At 40.2% G+C, this 19,195-nt stretch overlaps 1 protein-coding gene across 1 annotated transcript in view; it reads left to right on the forward strand.

Annotated features, from left to right (window-relative positions):
• The window catches only part of LAMB1 (laminin subunit beta 1), a 75,167-nt gene that overhangs the window by 21,057 nt on the left and 34,915 nt on the right, over nucleotides 1-19,195 (forward strand). Inside the window, exons 7-21 of the mRNA XM_063134141.1 lie at nucleotides 41-243; nucleotides 1,076-1,196; nucleotides 1,426-1,614; nucleotides 2,048-2,227; nucleotides 3,947-4,059; nucleotides 5,795-5,874; nucleotides 7,581-7,716; nucleotides 10,248-10,406; nucleotides 12,117-12,244; nucleotides 12,448-12,568; nucleotides 13,620-13,824; nucleotides 14,354-14,497; nucleotides 15,311-15,542; nucleotides 16,860-17,023; nucleotides 18,000-18,224. Coding sequence (XP_062990211.1) covers nucleotides 41-243; nucleotides 1,076-1,196; nucleotides 1,426-1,614; nucleotides 2,048-2,227; nucleotides 3,947-4,059; nucleotides 5,795-5,874; nucleotides 7,581-7,716; nucleotides 10,248-10,406; nucleotides 12,117-12,244; nucleotides 12,448-12,568; nucleotides 13,620-13,824; nucleotides 14,354-14,497; nucleotides 15,311-15,542; nucleotides 16,860-17,023; nucleotides 18,000-18,224 — 2,400 coding nt within the window. The remainder of the gene's footprint in view (nucleotides 1-40; nucleotides 244-1,075; nucleotides 1,197-1,425; nucleotides 1,615-2,047; nucleotides 2,228-3,946; nucleotides 4,060-5,794; nucleotides 5,875-7,580; nucleotides 7,717-10,247; nucleotides 10,407-12,116; nucleotides 12,245-12,447; nucleotides 12,569-13,619; nucleotides 13,825-14,353; nucleotides 14,498-15,310; nucleotides 15,543-16,859; nucleotides 17,024-17,999; nucleotides 18,225-19,195) is intronic.

The raw sequence follows: 19,195 nt of genomic DNA on the forward strand, positions 1-19,195 counted from the left end.
TTGGTTTAAAAACAACATTTTTTTCTGTCCATCTTTTCAGATATGTTAAAAATCACAAATTTAAGAATCAAATTTACCAAACTACACACACTGGGAGACAACCTTCTTGATTCTAGAATGGAAATCAGAGAAAAATATTATTATGCCATTTATGACATGGTGGTCCGTGGGAATTGCTTCTGTTATGGACATGCCAGTGAGTGTGCACCAGTGAATGGACATGATGAAGAGGTGGAAGGAATGGTAAATGTTTATATTGTTTTCCTAACAAACATTTTGGTTATGATTCTTCCATTCATACTCTTAAGAAATTCTCTTCTCTAAACAGTCCCTTTAGGGAGTTACCAGTATAAACAAAGGCAGCAAAACTAGATTGCATATTAACTTAAATTAAGGGAGCTGTTTTATTTATTAAACATTGTCCCCCTGAATTTGGTAAAAAAAAAAACTGTTTTGAAAAAAACACACCCGAAAAGGCACTCATTAGCTTGTATGTGAGCTGATTTTGATCCTTTCTGTGCTCTGTAACTCGTATAGAACAGCAGTTAATTATTTTTTTGGTACCCATGGGGTGGTAGTATGGCCCATGGGGGGGGGGGGTGGCTCCAGGTGATAAAAGTAGCCTGCAGACCTCCTGAAGTTGCCCTCCCCTGATTTAGCACCACCCACTTTTTGGGTTTAGACACTGGACATCCATTCTTGCATTATACGTCATAGGGGCAGACTCAAAATTAAACAAATAGTGCTATCACATCTTTAGTCTGTTCTTCTCAGCATATAACATGTCGTTTTCTACCTTAAACGGTTGAGGAGGGAGCGTCTGTTGCCCTGCCAATCAACAGGCTGCATTATCACCTTCCCAATCAAAGATAAAATACTTCATACATCTTCCTGCTCCACTGCTTCCAATCCTTTGGATGGAGAAAAGCCTCTTGACATGAACAAGTACCTTGCTCTTAACAATCAAAGACTAATCTTTCGGTATTCAAACCTTTAATCAATGGAAGGAAATTACCTTTGCTTGTATGTTTAATCTTTATACACGTGTGTTTGAATCTCTCTTTTTAAATTAAAGGTCCACGGCCACTGTATGTGCAGGCACAACACCAAGGGCTTAAACTGTGAGCAGTGCTTGGACTTCTACCACGATTTGCCGTGGCGACCTGCTGAAGGACGCCACAGTAATGCATGCAAAAGTAGGTGTAACAAATTTTAAATTATACTTTGTGAAGTTTGTGATATTAAAGCTGTGCTCTTTTGATTATAAATGACACAGAGGTGTTACCAAGGTTCTCAAGGGGTGAATTTGGAATTACCTTAAGTACTGGACAGCTAGCATATGCTTAATCATTTGTGTTACTTAAAACAAATAGTACAACTATTTTAAGAGCAGATTATCACTCAGAGTTTGTCTCTTTATCTTAGAATGCAATTGCAATGAACATTCTACACAGTGCCATTTTGATATGGCTGTTTATATTGCTACTGGAAATATCAGTGGTGGAGTGTGTGATGACTGTCAGCATAACACAGTGGGGCGTAACTGTGAGCAGTGCAAGCCTTTCTACTTCCAGCATCCAGAGAGAGATATCCGGGATCCCAACATTTGTGAACGTAAGTATATCACCCTTCCGTGGGGAACTGCATTTACCAGCCTGTTACAATCAGAGATACAGTTAACAGTCCACCCACTGTCATCATCTTTCTAATTTCACTCAGTCATTTCCCCCCTGAACCACATTTATATATTAAATATGAGTGGGGTGTGTGTGTGAACTTGTCCCAAAATCTACAAATGGGAGAGAAATTAGTGGCCCAATATTACAAAAATATAGTGTAGGTTTTTTTTATAACAGTAGAACTTCTGTTTTTAATGGGTTAGGGCAGTGGAGATGTTGCGCTGTCAAAATATTTTAAGATGTGGATAAATGGGAAGGCTAGTTTCCAGCTTCAAACTGCAGGAGATTCAGATGGTGAATGTATTTTGCTGTATGTATTCTGCACAGCAACTAAGATTACACATTAAATAATTTGTTTGTTTGTTTAGCATGTGACTGTGATCCAATTGGCTCCCAGAATGGTGGAACATGTGATCGCTACACTGACTACTCAACTGGTCTTATTGCTGGACAGTGCCGTTGTAAATTATATGTGGAAGGGGAACGTTGTGATTTCTGTAAAGAAGGATTCTATGGATTAAGTTCTGATAATCCTCTTGGTTGTCAGTGTAAGTAAAGCAAAACCACTCTAAGTTTGAGAAGAGAATTGCTAGTTTCCCGAATGTTCAATTATCATGTTTGGTTTTTGTTTTTATTTATTTTGGTTTTGATTCAAAGGAAATCTAACTCTTGTTACTTGTAGAGATATGCAGGTGGGAGGACTGGAATGCCAGTACCTGCTTTCCAGTATTTTATCCAATGAGCGCAAAGGTATTGGGATGCTTCCCAACTACATGAGCACTATTTTTTCTGAAAGTGGTATTAAACTTAAAATAAACACTTTAAGGGTGCAACCCTATGCATGCATAGACATAAGAAACTCTTATAACTCCCATCATTCTGCAGCCAGCATGGATTGCACTCTAAATGTATTAGCCTACTTGTATTTAGTTTTGGGGGGATTCTGTGTGTTTTAAGTTTGTAAATAGTTGTTTGTTATTCCTCCCCCTCACTCCCAATTGAAGATTAGTGCTGGTTGTAATTTTTTATTGTTCTCTGTGACCTTGGGTCTACAATGAAATTCATCTATCGATAAACAGTCAAGAAATTAGTTGTGACTAGCAAACGGACCCAGCTTCGCATGTTTGGAATTGCCTTTAGGTTGATACAGGCTGGGTTCGGACAACATAATAACCAATGGTGGGTTAAATAGTCAACGATGGATTAAATAGTCAACAGTTGGTTATTGTGTCATCTGTCAGGATTTTTTTAACATGATTTGTCTGAAATAACCAATGCAAATAACCAACGCTGTGCAGAGTTGATTATTTGAACAACAGTTGGTTATCGTGTCAGGCACTGTTGACTATTTTGTTGCACCCAGTTGGTTATTTTCAGTGACTACAAAGTCCCCTGGCAAGAGCAACCAAAGCGGTGGCTGCCACTCTAGTCCAGCCAGCAGAACTTGCAATGCTGATGGGATACCAGTGGGAGGGGAGAGGGTGGGGGATGTGTCAATCAAACACACCTTTGACTAGTAGCCAACTCAGTGCTGGCCTTAAGCCACCGCACCCCACTATTGACTATTGTGTTGTCTGAATGCAACCAAAGAGAAGCTTTCAAGCAAACTTACACAGCTGTCACAGCTGGACACATTGCCAATCGCACCTGAGTGAAGGCAGGCCTTCTGGAATCACTAGGCCCAGCCCCTGCCATGGCCCACCCCATAGCCCCCTGAGGGGTTGAGTCTGTGCATTCCATACCCCTTAGATGGAACTGCTCCTCAGAAGAGGTGAGGTGGCAGGCCTATAATTTGTACTGATGTTTGCTGTCTTAAAACTGCGTTCCTCCCCCTTACTTCAGCCTGTTTTTTTTTCAATATTTGGGGCTTGTTTTTTTAATATCTGAAAAACATGAACGTTGTATGGTTAAAATCTGCTCACCACAGTGCTGAATTATGATGGGAAGTTTGATTGAAATTGAACAAATGCTACTGAAGCAGTATATCTTTGGGAAAAAAATCGCCAGCTTTTTAGTTCAAGAGGGCAGTCAATTTTTTCACTATGCCTAAAACTATCCCAAATAGAGGTAGAACAAATCCTAAAAGTTTCTTAACACGCCACAAACAAACACTTCCTTTTTTACATAGAAGATTAAGGAATGGGAGAGCAATTTGTCTGCAATGAAAAATGAGGGACAGTGTTGAGATAAATATTTCTCTCAAATGTGTGTGAATTATAACTAAGACAACTAGTTCCTGATTTATTTACTCATCCTTCCTAACATAGCTTGTGCATGTAATCCTTTGGGCACACATCCTGGAGAGAACCCTTGTGACTCTGAGACAGGAAACTGCTATTGTAAACGTCTTGTTACAGGAAAGCAGTGTGATCAGTGTCTGGTAAGTTGTCTTGCTCAAAAGAATAAAACTTCTTTTTTAAAAAACTCTTCCAGCTAAAGAAGCAAGTGTCATATGTCTTTTTGGCTACTTTAGAAAGGTCTGAAATAAACTGATTTGCAGCAACAAATCATTCCTCCATTTAAAAGTCCATGATACATTAGCAATACTTCAGTTTCTTATTTAATTTCACACAAGTTACATACATTAGCCTTAGGGTTCTACTTGGCAAGGCTTGCCATGTCCTCCTTAAAGGTTCACCCGCCTTCCCCGATGGTGCCCAAACCACACTGTTGCATCACATGGCAGCCTAAGGGCCTAGGCCTAGCCACCATTTTGCACAAAATCACAGGTAAGCTATTTACAGAAATCACCGTTTTGCACAAAATGGCAGCTGTAAATAGCACCATTTCTGCAAAATTGTGGGTGTAAATGGTCTATTATGCCTGCAATTTTGTCTGAATTGCACTACTTTTGGGCGCCATTTTATCCAAATTGGTGGTTTCTGTAAATAGCGATTTTGTGCAAAATGGTGACTTGTGGGACATCACAAACTCTTGCTGGGTACCTGCAGACCATCTGGCAGTTTGTCCCATGCACCTGCAAGCACAGGGGAGTTTGCCCCATCTGTACTCTAACAACAAAACAGTTAAGCCGGAGATCCCCAACTTTTTTAGACCCATTAGCACATTTAGGAATCTGAGAACTTGCTGTGGGCGCTACCACAAAATGTCTAATCAGTGTACTGCCACTTTGGTGTCTACTGTCATATCTATGACTCCTAGGCTACAAGTTATTCAGTAAAAAAAATCTGTTCTGTGACTATTGGACATCACAACATCTCTTAATAAGGGATTGCCTAATTCAGCTAATTGCTAGCAGTGTTCTTTTAAATGTATGTTTGGCAATGTCCAGTAGTTTCTTCTTTTTGTGGGGAGGTTATTATACAGAAAAAAGTTTGTTCTTAACAAACTGTCTTCAATATTCAATGATATGCATGCTCTTTTAAAATTATTTACCTGATTCATGGAAATGATCAGTGTAAATGGATTCTCCATGCCCTTTGGACAGCGAAAAGATTGATATTACAATATTGAAAGGGTAAACACTCAAGTCCTATAATACCATGGATTGAAGACCTTAGAATGATTTCAATATTTGAAGGAGTAGCATATAGGCACCACCTTCAAATGGATATTTATTTGGATATTTGATTGCTTTATGTATAATTGCTAGAACGTCGTGTGCATTTCATATGTACTCATTGTTATGGATATATACAAATCTATTTACATATATTTAAAAAACGGGAAATACATATTTTAAAAGACTTGCATGTATCTGTGTGTGCCACATAGGGGATTCTAGACCTAAGCAAATAACAATTATGGCTTTCAGGGGGTTGGGTTGGGTTCTTGCACTGTGTAGGGTCATGGTTGCAATTCAAGAAAGCTTCTTTTCCACACCTGTAGTGGCAGCGTCTTAGAGATCTATATAGTTTACCCTACCTATCTCTTGCATATAATATAGATGCAATGTACTATAGTAGTATTAAAACAGTGGAAGGAGGGCATTGATCTTTAGTACTCAAGAATACCTAAGGGAAAACAAAGGCAGATGGTTCTGCAATCAGTGTTTGACTGCGCATTTTCAGTATTTTGCACTGTTTTGAAATGACCTGTGCTTGAGGTTTAAAGCTTCTTATTATACCAATAATGGCTAAAATTTCCCCTTGCAGCCTCAACATTGGGGGCTGAGCAATGATATGGATGGGTGTCGACCATGTGATTGTGATCAAGGAGGAGCACTGAACAATAAGTAAGTCTCATGTCAGTGGGAAGCTTGCAATTTTTTATTTTAGAAATATCTGCTTCATCTGCAGCCTAGCTCTGTGTGTGTGTGTGTGTGTGTGTGTGTGTGTGTGTGTTTTAGTAACAATGATAATAATAATGAATTTGAAGTACTTAAATCACTTGGTACATTAACTGAGTAATATTTTACAACCCTGTATAAGGTAGGCGAATATTATAATTATACTTTTGCAAATATGGCGGGGGCTTGGGAGGATGGAGAGACTAGTGGTTCCTTCCTCTTTCTCTATGTGTGTGTGTGTTTTGCTTCCCAGAATCGTTATTTGCTTCTGAGTGTGGAGGAGGGTCGGCAAGGGTAGTGCACTTTAGACAGAGTGAGAACTTTTGTGCTTATACAATGTATGTAATTTTGCGTTATAAAAACAAAACAAGATGCAGTCCTGGGAATGCTGAAGAGTAGACTTGAGTCATTATGTCCTCACAAGTGTACGATCATAAGAACATCTTGCCTTGGCCGTATAGTCCACTCTTCCTCAGCATGGCACCCTCCAGATGTGTTGGACTACAACCCCATCACCAATACCCACCAGAGCTATGCTGTTTGGGATGATGGGAGTTGTAGTCCAAAATAATTGGCTTGTGCCAGGCTGATCTAGTATTCTGTTTCAAACGGTGGCCAACTACATGCTTCTGGCAGCCCACAAACAGAACAGGAAGGCAACAGCCCTGGTTGGTTCTTAGCCCATAGCATCTGGCATTCAGAGGTATGCTGCAGTTATTCAGAGGTATGCTGCAATTATTTCTTAATTTGGTTCAGCTGGCTAGTTTACACTTGGGATAGCTGTTACACAATCAGATTGCCTCAATGCAAGTCTTTCTTTTGTTTCAAACATACCTCTCCCATCTGTCTGAGAATGGAATGCATTCAGTTAAACAATTTGTCCCTAGTTATTTGTTCACCATGCAGGCATCAGACACACTCCTATTAAAATTGAGTAGTGGTACCATGAAGCTGCCTAACCTTTGCATGTGTTAACAGCACTGATTGCAAAACCAGCTGAAAGTGGGCGTCACTTGCTAGCAGAAGCTGAGCCAATATGCCTTTCCTTTTTGGCTCTCCCAAGAAAATGGGTTCATTCATCCCAAATGTTCTGTTTAAAAACTGCTGTAATTGAGATGCCTATTTTTACAAGCCTGTTTTCTAATTATTCAGCAGCCTGTTTGGAAGAAAGGAAGTTCCTAACTGCAATTTCTGAAAGCATAGATCATGGTAGCTTGACACCAGCACCTGAAATGCACAGCTGTGTTGAAAGCCTAAGTTGTGTTTATGAATGCTGGGAAAAAACCAGGGAGGCATAACAAAGGATGGAGTCATTGTCCGAAGGATAGGAAACTTCTCATACAAGTTAAAATCTATGTGGGATAGATATAATATTTTCACAGGAAGAGAGAATGTTTGATGATGACAGTTTTTTTCCATAGGGTTTTTTGACCATAAATTTTATCTGTCCCCAAAGTTTTCAGCTGGCTCCTATACAAGAAAATTACTTGCAATTGAACCTAAACGTATGTGCTAGGGTGTCTGCCTATACAACAAAAACAGTGGCAGAATTCCTAGTATCGAATTGCTATAGGCTCTCGTCTATTTGTATCAACTTTTGCAAAGTATTTTCTTAGAAGATGTGCAATATAAATTCATTCTCTCTTTTTCAGCTGCTCAAGCGAATCTGGCCAATGCCAGTGCAGGCTCCATATGATTGGCCGTCAGTGCAATGAAGTGGAACCAGGGTATTTTTTCATTTCTTTAGATCATTACGTCTATGAAGCGGAGGAAGGCATTTTTGGCCCTGTGAGTACCGACTTTAACAATCAATCAAGAGACACAAGATCAATTGCCATCGAACGTTTTCTAATGCCCTATCATTTCATATATAGTCTGTTCTATTTGGAGTTGTAGCATGCTGCCGTGTTTTTCAAAATCCTCCTGCCTTCTTGGGAGACAATAACGAGGCCTGCTAAATAATCCACAAAGCTTTATTTAAGCAATAAACATCTCTTCCCACCTGAAGAGAGTCTAATCTCTTGGAACATTCTCTTAGGCAAAACTATGCAAACTAAGCGAGACAATTGTCCTTTCCAAAAGAATGGAAAGCTTTTTCTCAAGACACATAATTCTGAGGCGGCTTCTGATGTGATGTGAGTCAGGCCGACTTTCTCTCGCCTTCCTTTCGCTCCACCCGTTTTAGTCTACGGCGTACTCTAGGATGGGCTAACCTGTCGGTGCTCTCCTTCTGAAGAATGTTGGCTTCCCACTGACTGTGTATTATTTGCCCTTGACAAGATAAGCTCTGGAGAGAGTTCAGCACCAGCTGGTGAAGAAACCGTGAGAGCTTTCTCCCCCACTAGTAAAGGCTGGCCTGTATCTGGCGCCGACTCCTCTACTTCAGAGTCTGATTCTGATTGATTACCTGAAACCCCTTCTTCCAAACCAGGGGGAGCAGAGCTAGATATAACACATACTTACCAGAAACTGACTGGAATGTGAACTTTCTTGGCTGACCTGCATAAGAAAGGCAGTAAACAACGGCAAGAAAAAGTTTGTGAACCCCTTAGGATTGTCACTTATTTCCAACCTAAAATGTTATTGGATTTTAATCTTAACCTCATAATCTTAGGTAAAGAACCATAGATAGCCGGATTAAACAAATGACATGCAATCATGATGCTTTTGCAATATTTAGTTATCCATAACTAACTCAACATTCAGTATCCATGTGTGAAGAAGTGTGTGAATCTTTAGAGTCAGTACATGGTGGCATCCCTTGAGCAGCAATGACTTCAAGTAAGCATTTCCTGTAACTGTTGGTCAGTCTCTCACATCAGTTCTGAGGAATTTTAGCCCATTCCTCTTTACAAAAGTGACATATGAAGGCTTCCTTGCATGAACAGCTTGCTTCAGGTCCTGCTACAACATTTCAATAGGGTTTAGGTCTGGACTCTGACTAGGCCATTCTAAAACATGCAATTTCTTCTTTCACAGCCATTCTGCTTGTGTGTTTTGGGTCATTGTCTTGTTGCATTCCCCACTTTCAATTCAGCTTCAACTCATAGACAGATGACCTAACATTCTCCTCTGGAATCTTCTGATACACTGCAAAAATCATGGTTGTGTCAGCGATAGCAAGCTGTCCCATTCTTGAGGCAGCAAAGCAGGCCAAACCATCGTATTCCACCACCATGCTTGCTGGTTGGGATGCGGTTCTTCTGTTCAAACTCACTGTCTGCCAAACATAACGTTTCTCATCAAAGCAAAAAAAACCACCCTACCTTTGACTTTGGGGATCATCTGTGTGATCTTTAGTGAACTTCAGAGGGGCAGCAATGTTCTTTTTAGAGAGCAGTGGTTCCTCCTGGCCATCCTCCCATGAACACCATTCTTGTTCAGTCTTTTTCTGATTGTTGAGTCATGAATACTCACATTAGCTGAGGCAGATCCCATGATGTAGTTAGGATTAAAGCTTAATCAGTCCAAATTCTTGCTACAAGGCAGCATAACCTAGCCTTAAGCATTCTCCAATAGATTCCTATCTTGCTTTGATAACTCTATAAGGAAAGAGACTTTACAACCTTAATAGCTTGGGACCACCAGGATGCCCGAAAGGTTGCCTTCCTCCATATAATCCTACCTGAAACTTGGGATTCTCTTCAGAGGCCTTGCTTTGCAGGCACCAAATAAATGCCTTCTAGGGAGAAGGCATTCTTAATGATAGCACTCCATTTATGGACTACCCCAGTACCAGGTGAAGACTTTTTTTTACTCTTCCAGACCGTTTAGGTCTTGTAATCAACTGCTTATCTGTTCTGAATTTTTAACTGCTGTCAGACTAGATTGTTGCAATGTGCTGTTTTATGGTTGCTATATTTTATTATGTTGTGTTTTGTGAACTGCCTAGAGAAATAATAATAATAAAAATAGCACCTTTAGGAAGCTCATTCCATTGATGAACTTCTCATATAAATATAATTAGGAATAGTTTCTAATTATATTTACATAGTGCTATATAGTGTCCTTAGTTTTTCCAGGAATACTTGATGTTTCTATTTTCTCTGATTTACTTTGTGCCTGATAAATAGGTTAATTTTACAAGTGGTTTCAGGTGAATAAGTGCAATGTAATTTCATGTCAAATCTCCATGAAGTGGACTCTGTAAATATAGGACAAGACGTATGCTGGTATAAAAAGCATTTGTCAGCAAACAGAAATAAGCAAGTGATGGATGTGAAACGAACCTGTAATGTCACACTTCTAGCAATTTTTTGCCTACATTTCTCAGCATACCAAATTAAATAACATATACTAATTTACTTACTGTTTTGCAGGGAGTGAGCATAGTTGAGCGTCAGTATTCTCAGGATCGTATACCTTCATGGACTGGAATAGGATTTGTAAGAGTTCCTGAAGGAGCATATCTGGAATTCTACATAGACAATATCCCATACTCTATGGAGTATGATGTTCTGATTCGCTATGAACCACAGGTAAATGGTTACCCTGAAGATCCCTGCTGCTTCAAATTATTGCTTCTCAATGGGAAGTAATATTTTCAAGAAATTTTAAAACTAGCTTATGGAGGTTGACTTGGCTTACCTACTTTTTATCTTAATGTTACACAGATATTCTAGTGACTACTTAATTGGAATGAAATCCAAATCTGAATAAATGCATTTGTTTTATATATGGTACTAGCAGTTGTATAAAGTCTTAATCCGGTACAGTAATTTCTCAGGTCTTTGTAATTAGCAGTGGAAATGTGTTGACAGTGACTAATTATGCAAATCAAGTCATCAATATAGGCTGCATTCAGACAACGCAATAGTCAATGGTGGGGAAATAATCAACTTTACAGTTGTTTATCTAGGGGGTACTCCACACACAACATGATAATAATCAACTGTTGTATAGATTAGGATCAGCGTTGAGTTGACTATTAGTTCACGCTGAGTTGACTCACTCATCCCCCGCCCTCTCTCCCCCACTAGTATCCCATCAGCCATTGCTGCAGAAAATCTATCCTGCCAGCTGGACTAGAGCGGCAGCCACCGCTTTGACCGCTCTTGCCTTGCAACTCTGTGGCTGTTGAAATAACCAATGGTGGCTGAGGAAATAACCAACGGTGCCCTCCACAAAACAAGATAACCAATGGTGGTTCAAATAGCCAACTCTGCACTGTGTTGGTTATATGCTTTGGTTATTTCGGCCAAATAGCCAACTGGTGGTTAAAAAACACCCTCCACACAACACGATAACTCACGGTGGGTTAAATAACCAACCATTGACTATTGAAACCACCATTGGTTATCATGTTGTCTGAACCCAGTCATAGTAAACATACTATTATGCATGTTTTACATTAATATTCTGAGTTTGCATATTATTGTTAGTTTTTTTATTTTTATGAACATTTTTATGAAGATTTTTTGCATGCATTAGCATGTTGGCATGAGGAGAAAGATGCATAAATAACAAGTAATTGGGATATAACATCATTGGATATTATGAGGAAAATGCATATAATAAAAATGTAATGTAATGCTCAGAAGCAGCAATCCCTTGCATCCTGAAACCTAGATGATGATGATGATTAGATTTAAGAAACTATGAGGGTACTGGTTAAAATCTTATAATTATTTGCTATAGGTAGCAGTGTTAGTGTTATTTATTTATTTATTTATTTATTACATTTCTATACCGCCCAATAGCCGGAGCTCTCTGGGCGGTTCATAAAAATCCTCTGCATGTTTCTTGAGAAAGAAGTCCCGTAGGTCCAGCGCACATGTAATGACAAACCATGCATTGTTTAAACCCATGATTTGTTAGTGGGTTAAAACTTTTGGTTGTTTAATCTTCCACAACCCAGAGTGCTGGGTTCAGATGTCATGACTAACAACTGAGGTATGGGCATTCCTAGGTTGCTTCAGCAAGCTGATGCAAAGCGAAAGTGGCAAGCTGGTAGGAGGCAGGTCTCGTGTGATTCTGCCAGTTCATGGACTGTTTAATCCATTTATTGGCATTACTTATGAACCAGAGCACTGTGTTCAATGAGGCTTAGTCCAAAGTAAGCACACATAGTATTTCAACCTAACATTTATTGCTTATATAGTCCCAATTCCTGCATCAGACAAAATTGGTTCATATCCATGTAGAGCACTTTGAGTACAGAACAATTAACATGGACGAATTTTCCCCAGTTACCAGATCAATGGGAAAAAGCTAGTATCACTGTATATCGGCCCGGCAGAATTCCGACTAGCAGCAGATGTGGCAATACAGTTCCTGATGATGACAATCAAGAGGTATCATTATCTCCAGGTTCAAGGTGAGTATAACTATAGCAGGATGAAATTAAAGAAAAATAAAGAGTAGAGGAAAAAGGAGGTTTGAAGGTAGAGGAAAAAGGAAAGGCTTGATTTCATATAACCATCAGTCTCAAATTTTATGTTACTACCTCACTGCTTCTTGCAAACTTTATCACTAACATTCTCTTTTCTTTGTGGATGTTATCTCCTCTTGTAAATTCAGGTATGTAGTCCTTCCACGTCCAATATGCTTTGAAAAGGGGCTGAATTACACTGTTCGCTTGGAGCTGCCACAGTACTCCTTAAATACCGAGGTGGAAAATCCATACACACTCATTGATTCAGTAAGTGCATATTATTTTTAGCTAAATTGTTTAGCTAAATCCATCCTTCTCCAAGGGCATGGCTCTTAACAAGAGCAGCCTGCATGTAGGGACAGCTTTAAGAGGTGCAGGGTGAATGGATACCTCCCCACGAGGCACAGAAAGTCTTGATTAATTCCAGTATGCCTGGCATAAAGTGTGAACATCTGTGTACCAACAGGCAGGAAGGGAGGGAGAATAGATTCCCTTGCACTTCACTCACAAAGTTGTGAGGGAGGGAATAGTTGTGTCCATATATATGTAACTGTTGCTAAAATCTACCAAAGATTATGCATGTCAGGGAGAACTATGCCTCTAAGGTATTATGAGATAAGGTTGAGAAAACCAGCAAAGTACTCTGCTGTTGTCCTATTTATGTGGGTTCAAGGACAGTGCTCCAGGGAGCTAGTCAGGATTAGAACCAAAGGTACGATGATAGGCAGTCCAATCACAGGAAGGTGCAGAGAACAGCAAGGTTACCAGGAAAATGCAAGGCAGGAGTCTGGGAACTGGTACAAACCGACATTGTTCCAGCACTCTGTACCAAGAACTGAAGCCCCGTCAAGAGCACAGCGGCCCACCGTTAGTACCACTTGAGGAATGGTTTGCTTGTAAGCAGAGCCTTGCTCATGAGTATACATTTTACTCATCAGGAGTCCTTTTTTCCACAGGCAGGCACTTCTCTATTTAGCAGCCAGCTGAACCTGAAAATTTAGGCCTGTGTACTCCCTGGGGCTAGGTGGTTACTCAGTGGCGGCCTCTGAACACAAGAGGAGACCAAATGTATCTTGAGGGGGAGGGTCAGCAGCTGTCTCTCCAGAGAGCTCAGGATTCGCTTGGTTCACCTCAAGGTCCCTTTGAAACAGACAGCTTCTCAACGATGTTCAGTTCAGGTGTTTTAGGTCATCCTCTGATCAAGACTCCTCCAGAGGATTTTAAAAGATAATCTTGCAGCTGTTCTGGAAAACGTTGATGGCACTATATTTTACATAGAGCTTGATAAATAGACATACTTGTTAAATTCATTTCACAGCTTGTTCTCATGCCATTTTGCAAATCACTGGACATGTTCACTGTTGGAGGCAGAGGTGATGATGTAACGACTAACAGCGCCTGGGAAACCTTTCAAAGATATCGCTGCCTGGAGAACAGCAGGAGTGTTGTTAAAACACCTATGACTGATGTTTGCAGGAATATGATTTTTAGTATCTCAGCTCTGTTGCATGAGACAGCGCTATGTAAGTAGGCTTCCCAAACTGGGACTGCAGATAACTAGGAGGAAATTGTGGGGCAACTGCACAACAAACCATGGGTTAGCATAACGTCTGAACAGCCCCATAGATCAAAGACAAAACATCTGAATCAAATACTGGCTGGATAGGGTAAGGGAGTAAATGTGCAGTCTTTTAAAACGTGTGCCCATTTAAATCCCAAACAATCCTTCATTCAATTAATCAATTAACTTGGAGAATAAATAAAAGTTTTCCAGCTATACTATATTCTGCTTATATCCCAACTTAGTCCTAAAAGCTACACAATTCCTCCAAATCCAGACATAATTTCCACTCATTCTTTTCTGTCAAAAGGACTGGAACTAGTGCTATCTAATGATGATGTTTGTACCACTAATTTCTGTCCTATCAGTTCTGCACAGATCAGTCCTTTATTAGCACAATAGCAGCTTGTAAAGTACTATTGCTGCCTGTATGGTCTACATGTCTGCATTTGTAACATCTGCAAAGCCTGTGTCTTTGCCTTTTTTCTTAGCTTGCCAGTGTGACCCACAAGGCTCATTAAGTTCTGTATGTGATCCTAATGGAGGCAATTGCCAGTGTCGGCCAAATGTTGTTGGAAGAAGATGTGACAAATGTGCTCCTGGAACCTTTGGATTTGGACCGAGTGGATGCAAATGTAGGTTGTTACTTTATTCCAATAAGAATGGCTAATAAGAACATAAGAAGGACCCTGATGCTGGATCAGACCAAGGGTCCATCCGGTCCAGCACTCTGTTCACACAGTGGCCAACCAGCCATCGGCCAGGGATGAACAAGCAGCACATGGTGCAACAGCACCCTCCCTCCCATGTTCCTCAGCAACTGGTGTATATAGGCTTATGCCTCTGATACGGGAGGTAGCACATAGTCATTAGCACTAGTAGCCATTGATAGCATTCTCCTCCATGAATTTATCCAACCCCCTTTCAAAGCCATCTAAATTGGTGGCCATCACTACGTCTTGTGGTAGTGAGTTCCATAATTTAACTATGTGCTGTGTGAAGAAGTACTTCCTTTTATTCGTCCTGGATCTCCCACCAATCAGCTTCATGGGATGACCCCGGGTTCTAGTATTTTGAGAGAGGGAGAGAAATGTCTCCCTATCCACATTCTCCACACCATGCATAATTTTGTACATCTCTATCGTGTCTCCCCTTAGCCTCCTTTTCTCCACGTTAAACAATCCCAGTTGATGTAACCTTCCCTCATAGGGGAGATGCGAATAATAATAATAATAATAATAATAATAATAATAATAATAATAATAATAATAATAAGTTGTTGCTATCTAACCTTGCTCAGTAAGTTACTGAAAGGAAGAAGAAGAAGAAGAAAATATGTTGTTTATTTTTAAGTAAATTGAGACTTCAGATCCTAGCATCATAGCTATATGAATGTAGGCAATGTATCCAGTTTCAAGATATGGTGTATTTTTTATTTACTTTTTTAGCTTGTGAGTGCCATGCCCAAGCTTCTGTTAATGCGTTTTGCCACCCGGAGACTGGACAGTGCCACTGTTTCCATGGAATATATGGCCGGCAGTGTGACAGATGTTTGCCTGGTTACTGGGGATTTCCAAGCTGCCAACCCTGCCAGTGCAATGGCCATGCAGATGATTGTGATCCATATAGTGGACAATGCTTGAACTGCCGTGATCACACCTCTGGCCACAACTGTGAAAGGTAGGGTTTCTCTTTAAGTGAACTGGAACATATGTTAAATGAAATATTATTTTTTTCAAGCAAGACTTTTTCATGCTGCACTCTGAAATGCTCCGTTCTAACCCACTTATTTAGGTTGCAATTTCCATGGGATGTTTTGTAAGTCAAATGGATTTATCTCCACAAGCCGCTCTTATCAGTGCTCTGATTCCTGTCTGATTAATGCGAATGAACCTTGGGTTTGCACACTCCCACATGTAGAATGGTTTTCCAGCTTAAGCACTGTACCTCAACTGCCTACCTTTTTATGAGGCCTTTTTTGTTTTTGTTTTTGTTTTGACTTACAGAATTGCAGAATTTGTAAGCGAGAACATATCTTTGCAGAAAGAAGAGAAACTAAGGCTGCAATCCTATGTACACATATTTGGGAGTAAGTCCCATTGAACTCAATGGCATTTGCTTCTGAGTAGATATAGGATTGTACTATAAATCTGGAATAGTGTGGTGAGAAGGTGAACTCTGTGTAGAATTTGTACATACAGATTTCGTTATCTGTGCTTGTAGTATATATAAGCACAGATAACATTTGAATTTAGAGTTATATAGTAGAATTAGGCCTGATTTGACAAAATGCTATTTTGCACCATTATACTGAATGTATCAGTTGTGAATTATTGGAAAAGCTGGTGTTTGTTCCAAAATAGCGATGTTATGAGCTAAATGAGGGCAACAGGAAAACTGAATGAATTACGGCTTTCAAAAGAGAGTAACTTTTGGTGGGTACATAGTTTGTTGGTATTTGCATTTCAAAGACTGCACAAGAACGAGCATGTTATTTCTGGATGAATCAGGGGGTTGGGATGAGGCAAAAGAAGGTTGAGCAGCTCTTCACATGGTAGAAACACATTTTACCTGCCAATATTAGGACCAAAAATTACTCCACTGGCTTGATCTAGGGTCATGTACAGAGCTGGTTAGGAATGTAGAGCTGGACTTGCTGCATATGTATGGAGGGCTTTTGTAGATGCTTAGAGAAACAGTTTAAGAAACTAGCATCATTCTGTGCTGTAAAGTATTAAGATTGTATTTCCTTGCAGAAACTTTCCAGAAATCCACACTTGCTTGTGAACTAAAGTGGCATGTGAAAATGAATTGGTCTGGCTTGGCACTCCTTCCATTAACAACAAGCGAGAGCCAATGAAAATATCTGTAAAATAGCGTTATTCAGCTGGTGTGTGTGTGGAAAATTAGAACTGCTATTGGCAGTTACTTGCCCATTTTGGTTATGCAAATATATTCCTTGGGTAATCCTAACAGACTTTTGCATTATAAAACTAGGTGCCTTGGTGGTTATTATGGAGATCCTGTCTTGGGATCCGGAGATCACTGCCGTCCTTGTCCTTGTCCAGATGGACCAGAAAGTGACCGCCAGTTTGCCAGTGGCTGTTATCAAGACCGTATTACACTCCAGGTGGTGTGTGTCTGTGAAAAGGGATATAAAGGTAAAATAAAGGATCTCCTGAAATGAAGTGTACCTAATGCCCTTAATTTGTATGGGTGGTGAGTCTGTGAACATGCATGTTTTGATTATTACCATGCGTAATACTTTACATCATTTAGATTCTTAATTGTGTGGCTCAATTTTAGGACTGCTTCTCATATTAATAATAACAATGACACAGTGCCATCCATGTATATGATGCTTTACAAAGAATGAGAGATGGGTCCTATCCAAAACTTTGATCTTCCTGCTTTTTTTTTTCTTACATCATTGTCTCATGAGGATCAGAGTTGCATAAAAAGGAAGGCATTTTAAAAATAAGACTAAAGGTGAATGGACCTTGAAGTGAGAGGACAGAAGACCCATTGAAAACATGAGTAACTTGTCTTATTGATTTCAGTGGGACTACTCTAAGTAGGACTAAATCTGGATCCAACCCAATGAATAATGGGTTGAATAATTGGTCATGAATAATGGTCAGTCTAAGTTATGCTTTATGGCAGCTTGGAAATATTTTCAGTGAGATAGAGAGATAACAAGTAGGTTTTGAAGCCTGTGACAAAGGGCTAGGTTCTCAATTAGTCTAAGTTATTATTTCTCCTTTGAAATTAATCATTCTGTAACTTAATAGCCTCCCAGGAAGGTCCTCCAGTTGCCTTTCCTCTCTTGTTTATTGTGTTAACAGTTTCTCCTTCCATCCTGTTTCTCAGCACCCTGAGTTGTCTCTTTCTATTTTCCATGCTTTCCTTTTCAGCTAATGATTTACATGTCAGTGAGGGGCTGTGGCTCAGTGTGAGCCACACATGCTTTGTATGCAGAAGGTCCTAGGTTCAATCCCTGACATCTCCAGATGGGGGAGGGAGAAGGTTCTTGCCTGAAACCCTGGAGATCCGCTGCCAGTCAGTGTCAACAATACTGCACTAGATGGACCAATGCACAGCTTCCTATGTTCTTTCTTTGATTCTCTTGATGAACAGGGAGCAGATGTGGGGAATGTGCTTCTGGTTTCTTTGGAAATCCTGAAGATGTCGGTGGGAATTGCCAGCCCTGCCAGTGCAACAACAATATTGACTCAAGTGATCCAGAAGCTTGTGACAAGAGGACTGGATTGTGCCTGAAGTGCTTGTATCACACTGAGGGTGAAAACTGCCAACTGTGTAAACATGGTTATTATGGACAGGCTCTTCAACAGGATTGTAGAAGTAAGTGGAGGGAGGCATCTGCTGCTGACCTTGGCAAATTTCACTTGTCTTTGAAACCCTAAGGCAAGGCTGGGCAGACTTCAGGCCCTGAGATCCATCAACTTGAACCTAGTGCTTAGACATAGGCTTAGAATTAAAGAATACTAAGCCCAGGAATTTGCTTTGCCTATTGAGAAAAGCTCATGGTCCTTCCACACCCAATCTGCCATCTAGCCACTCTTGCACTAGGATATTTTTTTGGTGCAGCAAATGCTGAGAATACACATATTGGAAGATTGACACTTCATTGAAGGTCAACAGATAACTCCAAGCTAGTCTGAATTGGCCGCTGCCGGTTGTGAGCCTTTTGGATTTAACCTAATACTAGAAACTTAATTACTTCAAGGTAATCTTCCGCATGCAGAGGGATGTGTTTGAAATAGTGGCTCTTCAACTGAAAAAAAGGACTCCTGCCTAATCAGTAGCTTCTGCATATCCTGAAAAGATTAGGCTTTTGTGAGAGGAATGGCTTTCTTGTTAGCATTCATTGTTTCCCTCTTATCAAGAGAATAGTCCCAGCTGATTCCTGCTGCCCCTTAGGCTTTGTGGGGGGAAAGGGCTAGTCTTTTGTTTACAGAAACATTCCTACTATGGTGCAGAAGGGGTGGATTTCTGAAAACTCATTTGGGGGGGGAGAGGTAGGAGATTAGGGGAAAACAACAGAGAATCTCGTGGCAACTTAAAATTTAAGACCTTTATTGCGGCATAATATTTTATGCATATGAGACAGTGGCTACTTGTCAGCAAAAAAAATGTGTGTGCATATGTGTGCCTGTGTGTGTTTAAAACAGCCTTCCCCAAACTGCCACCTTCCAGATATGTTGGATTACAACTCCCAATGTCCACAGCCAGCATGGCCATGCTGGCTTGGAATGATGATGATTTATTTCATTGCTGTACTGCCCAAGAGCTGAAGCCCTCTGGACAATTCA

This window comes from Elgaria multicarinata, chromosome 9 (genome assembly GCF_023053635.1).
Source record: "Elgaria multicarinata webbii isolate HBS135686 ecotype San Diego chromosome 9, rElgMul1.1.pri, whole genome shotgun sequence".
In the NCBI taxonomy this organism is placed as follows: domain Eukaryota; kingdom Metazoa; phylum Chordata; class Lepidosauria; order Squamata; family Anguidae; genus Elgaria; species Elgaria multicarinata.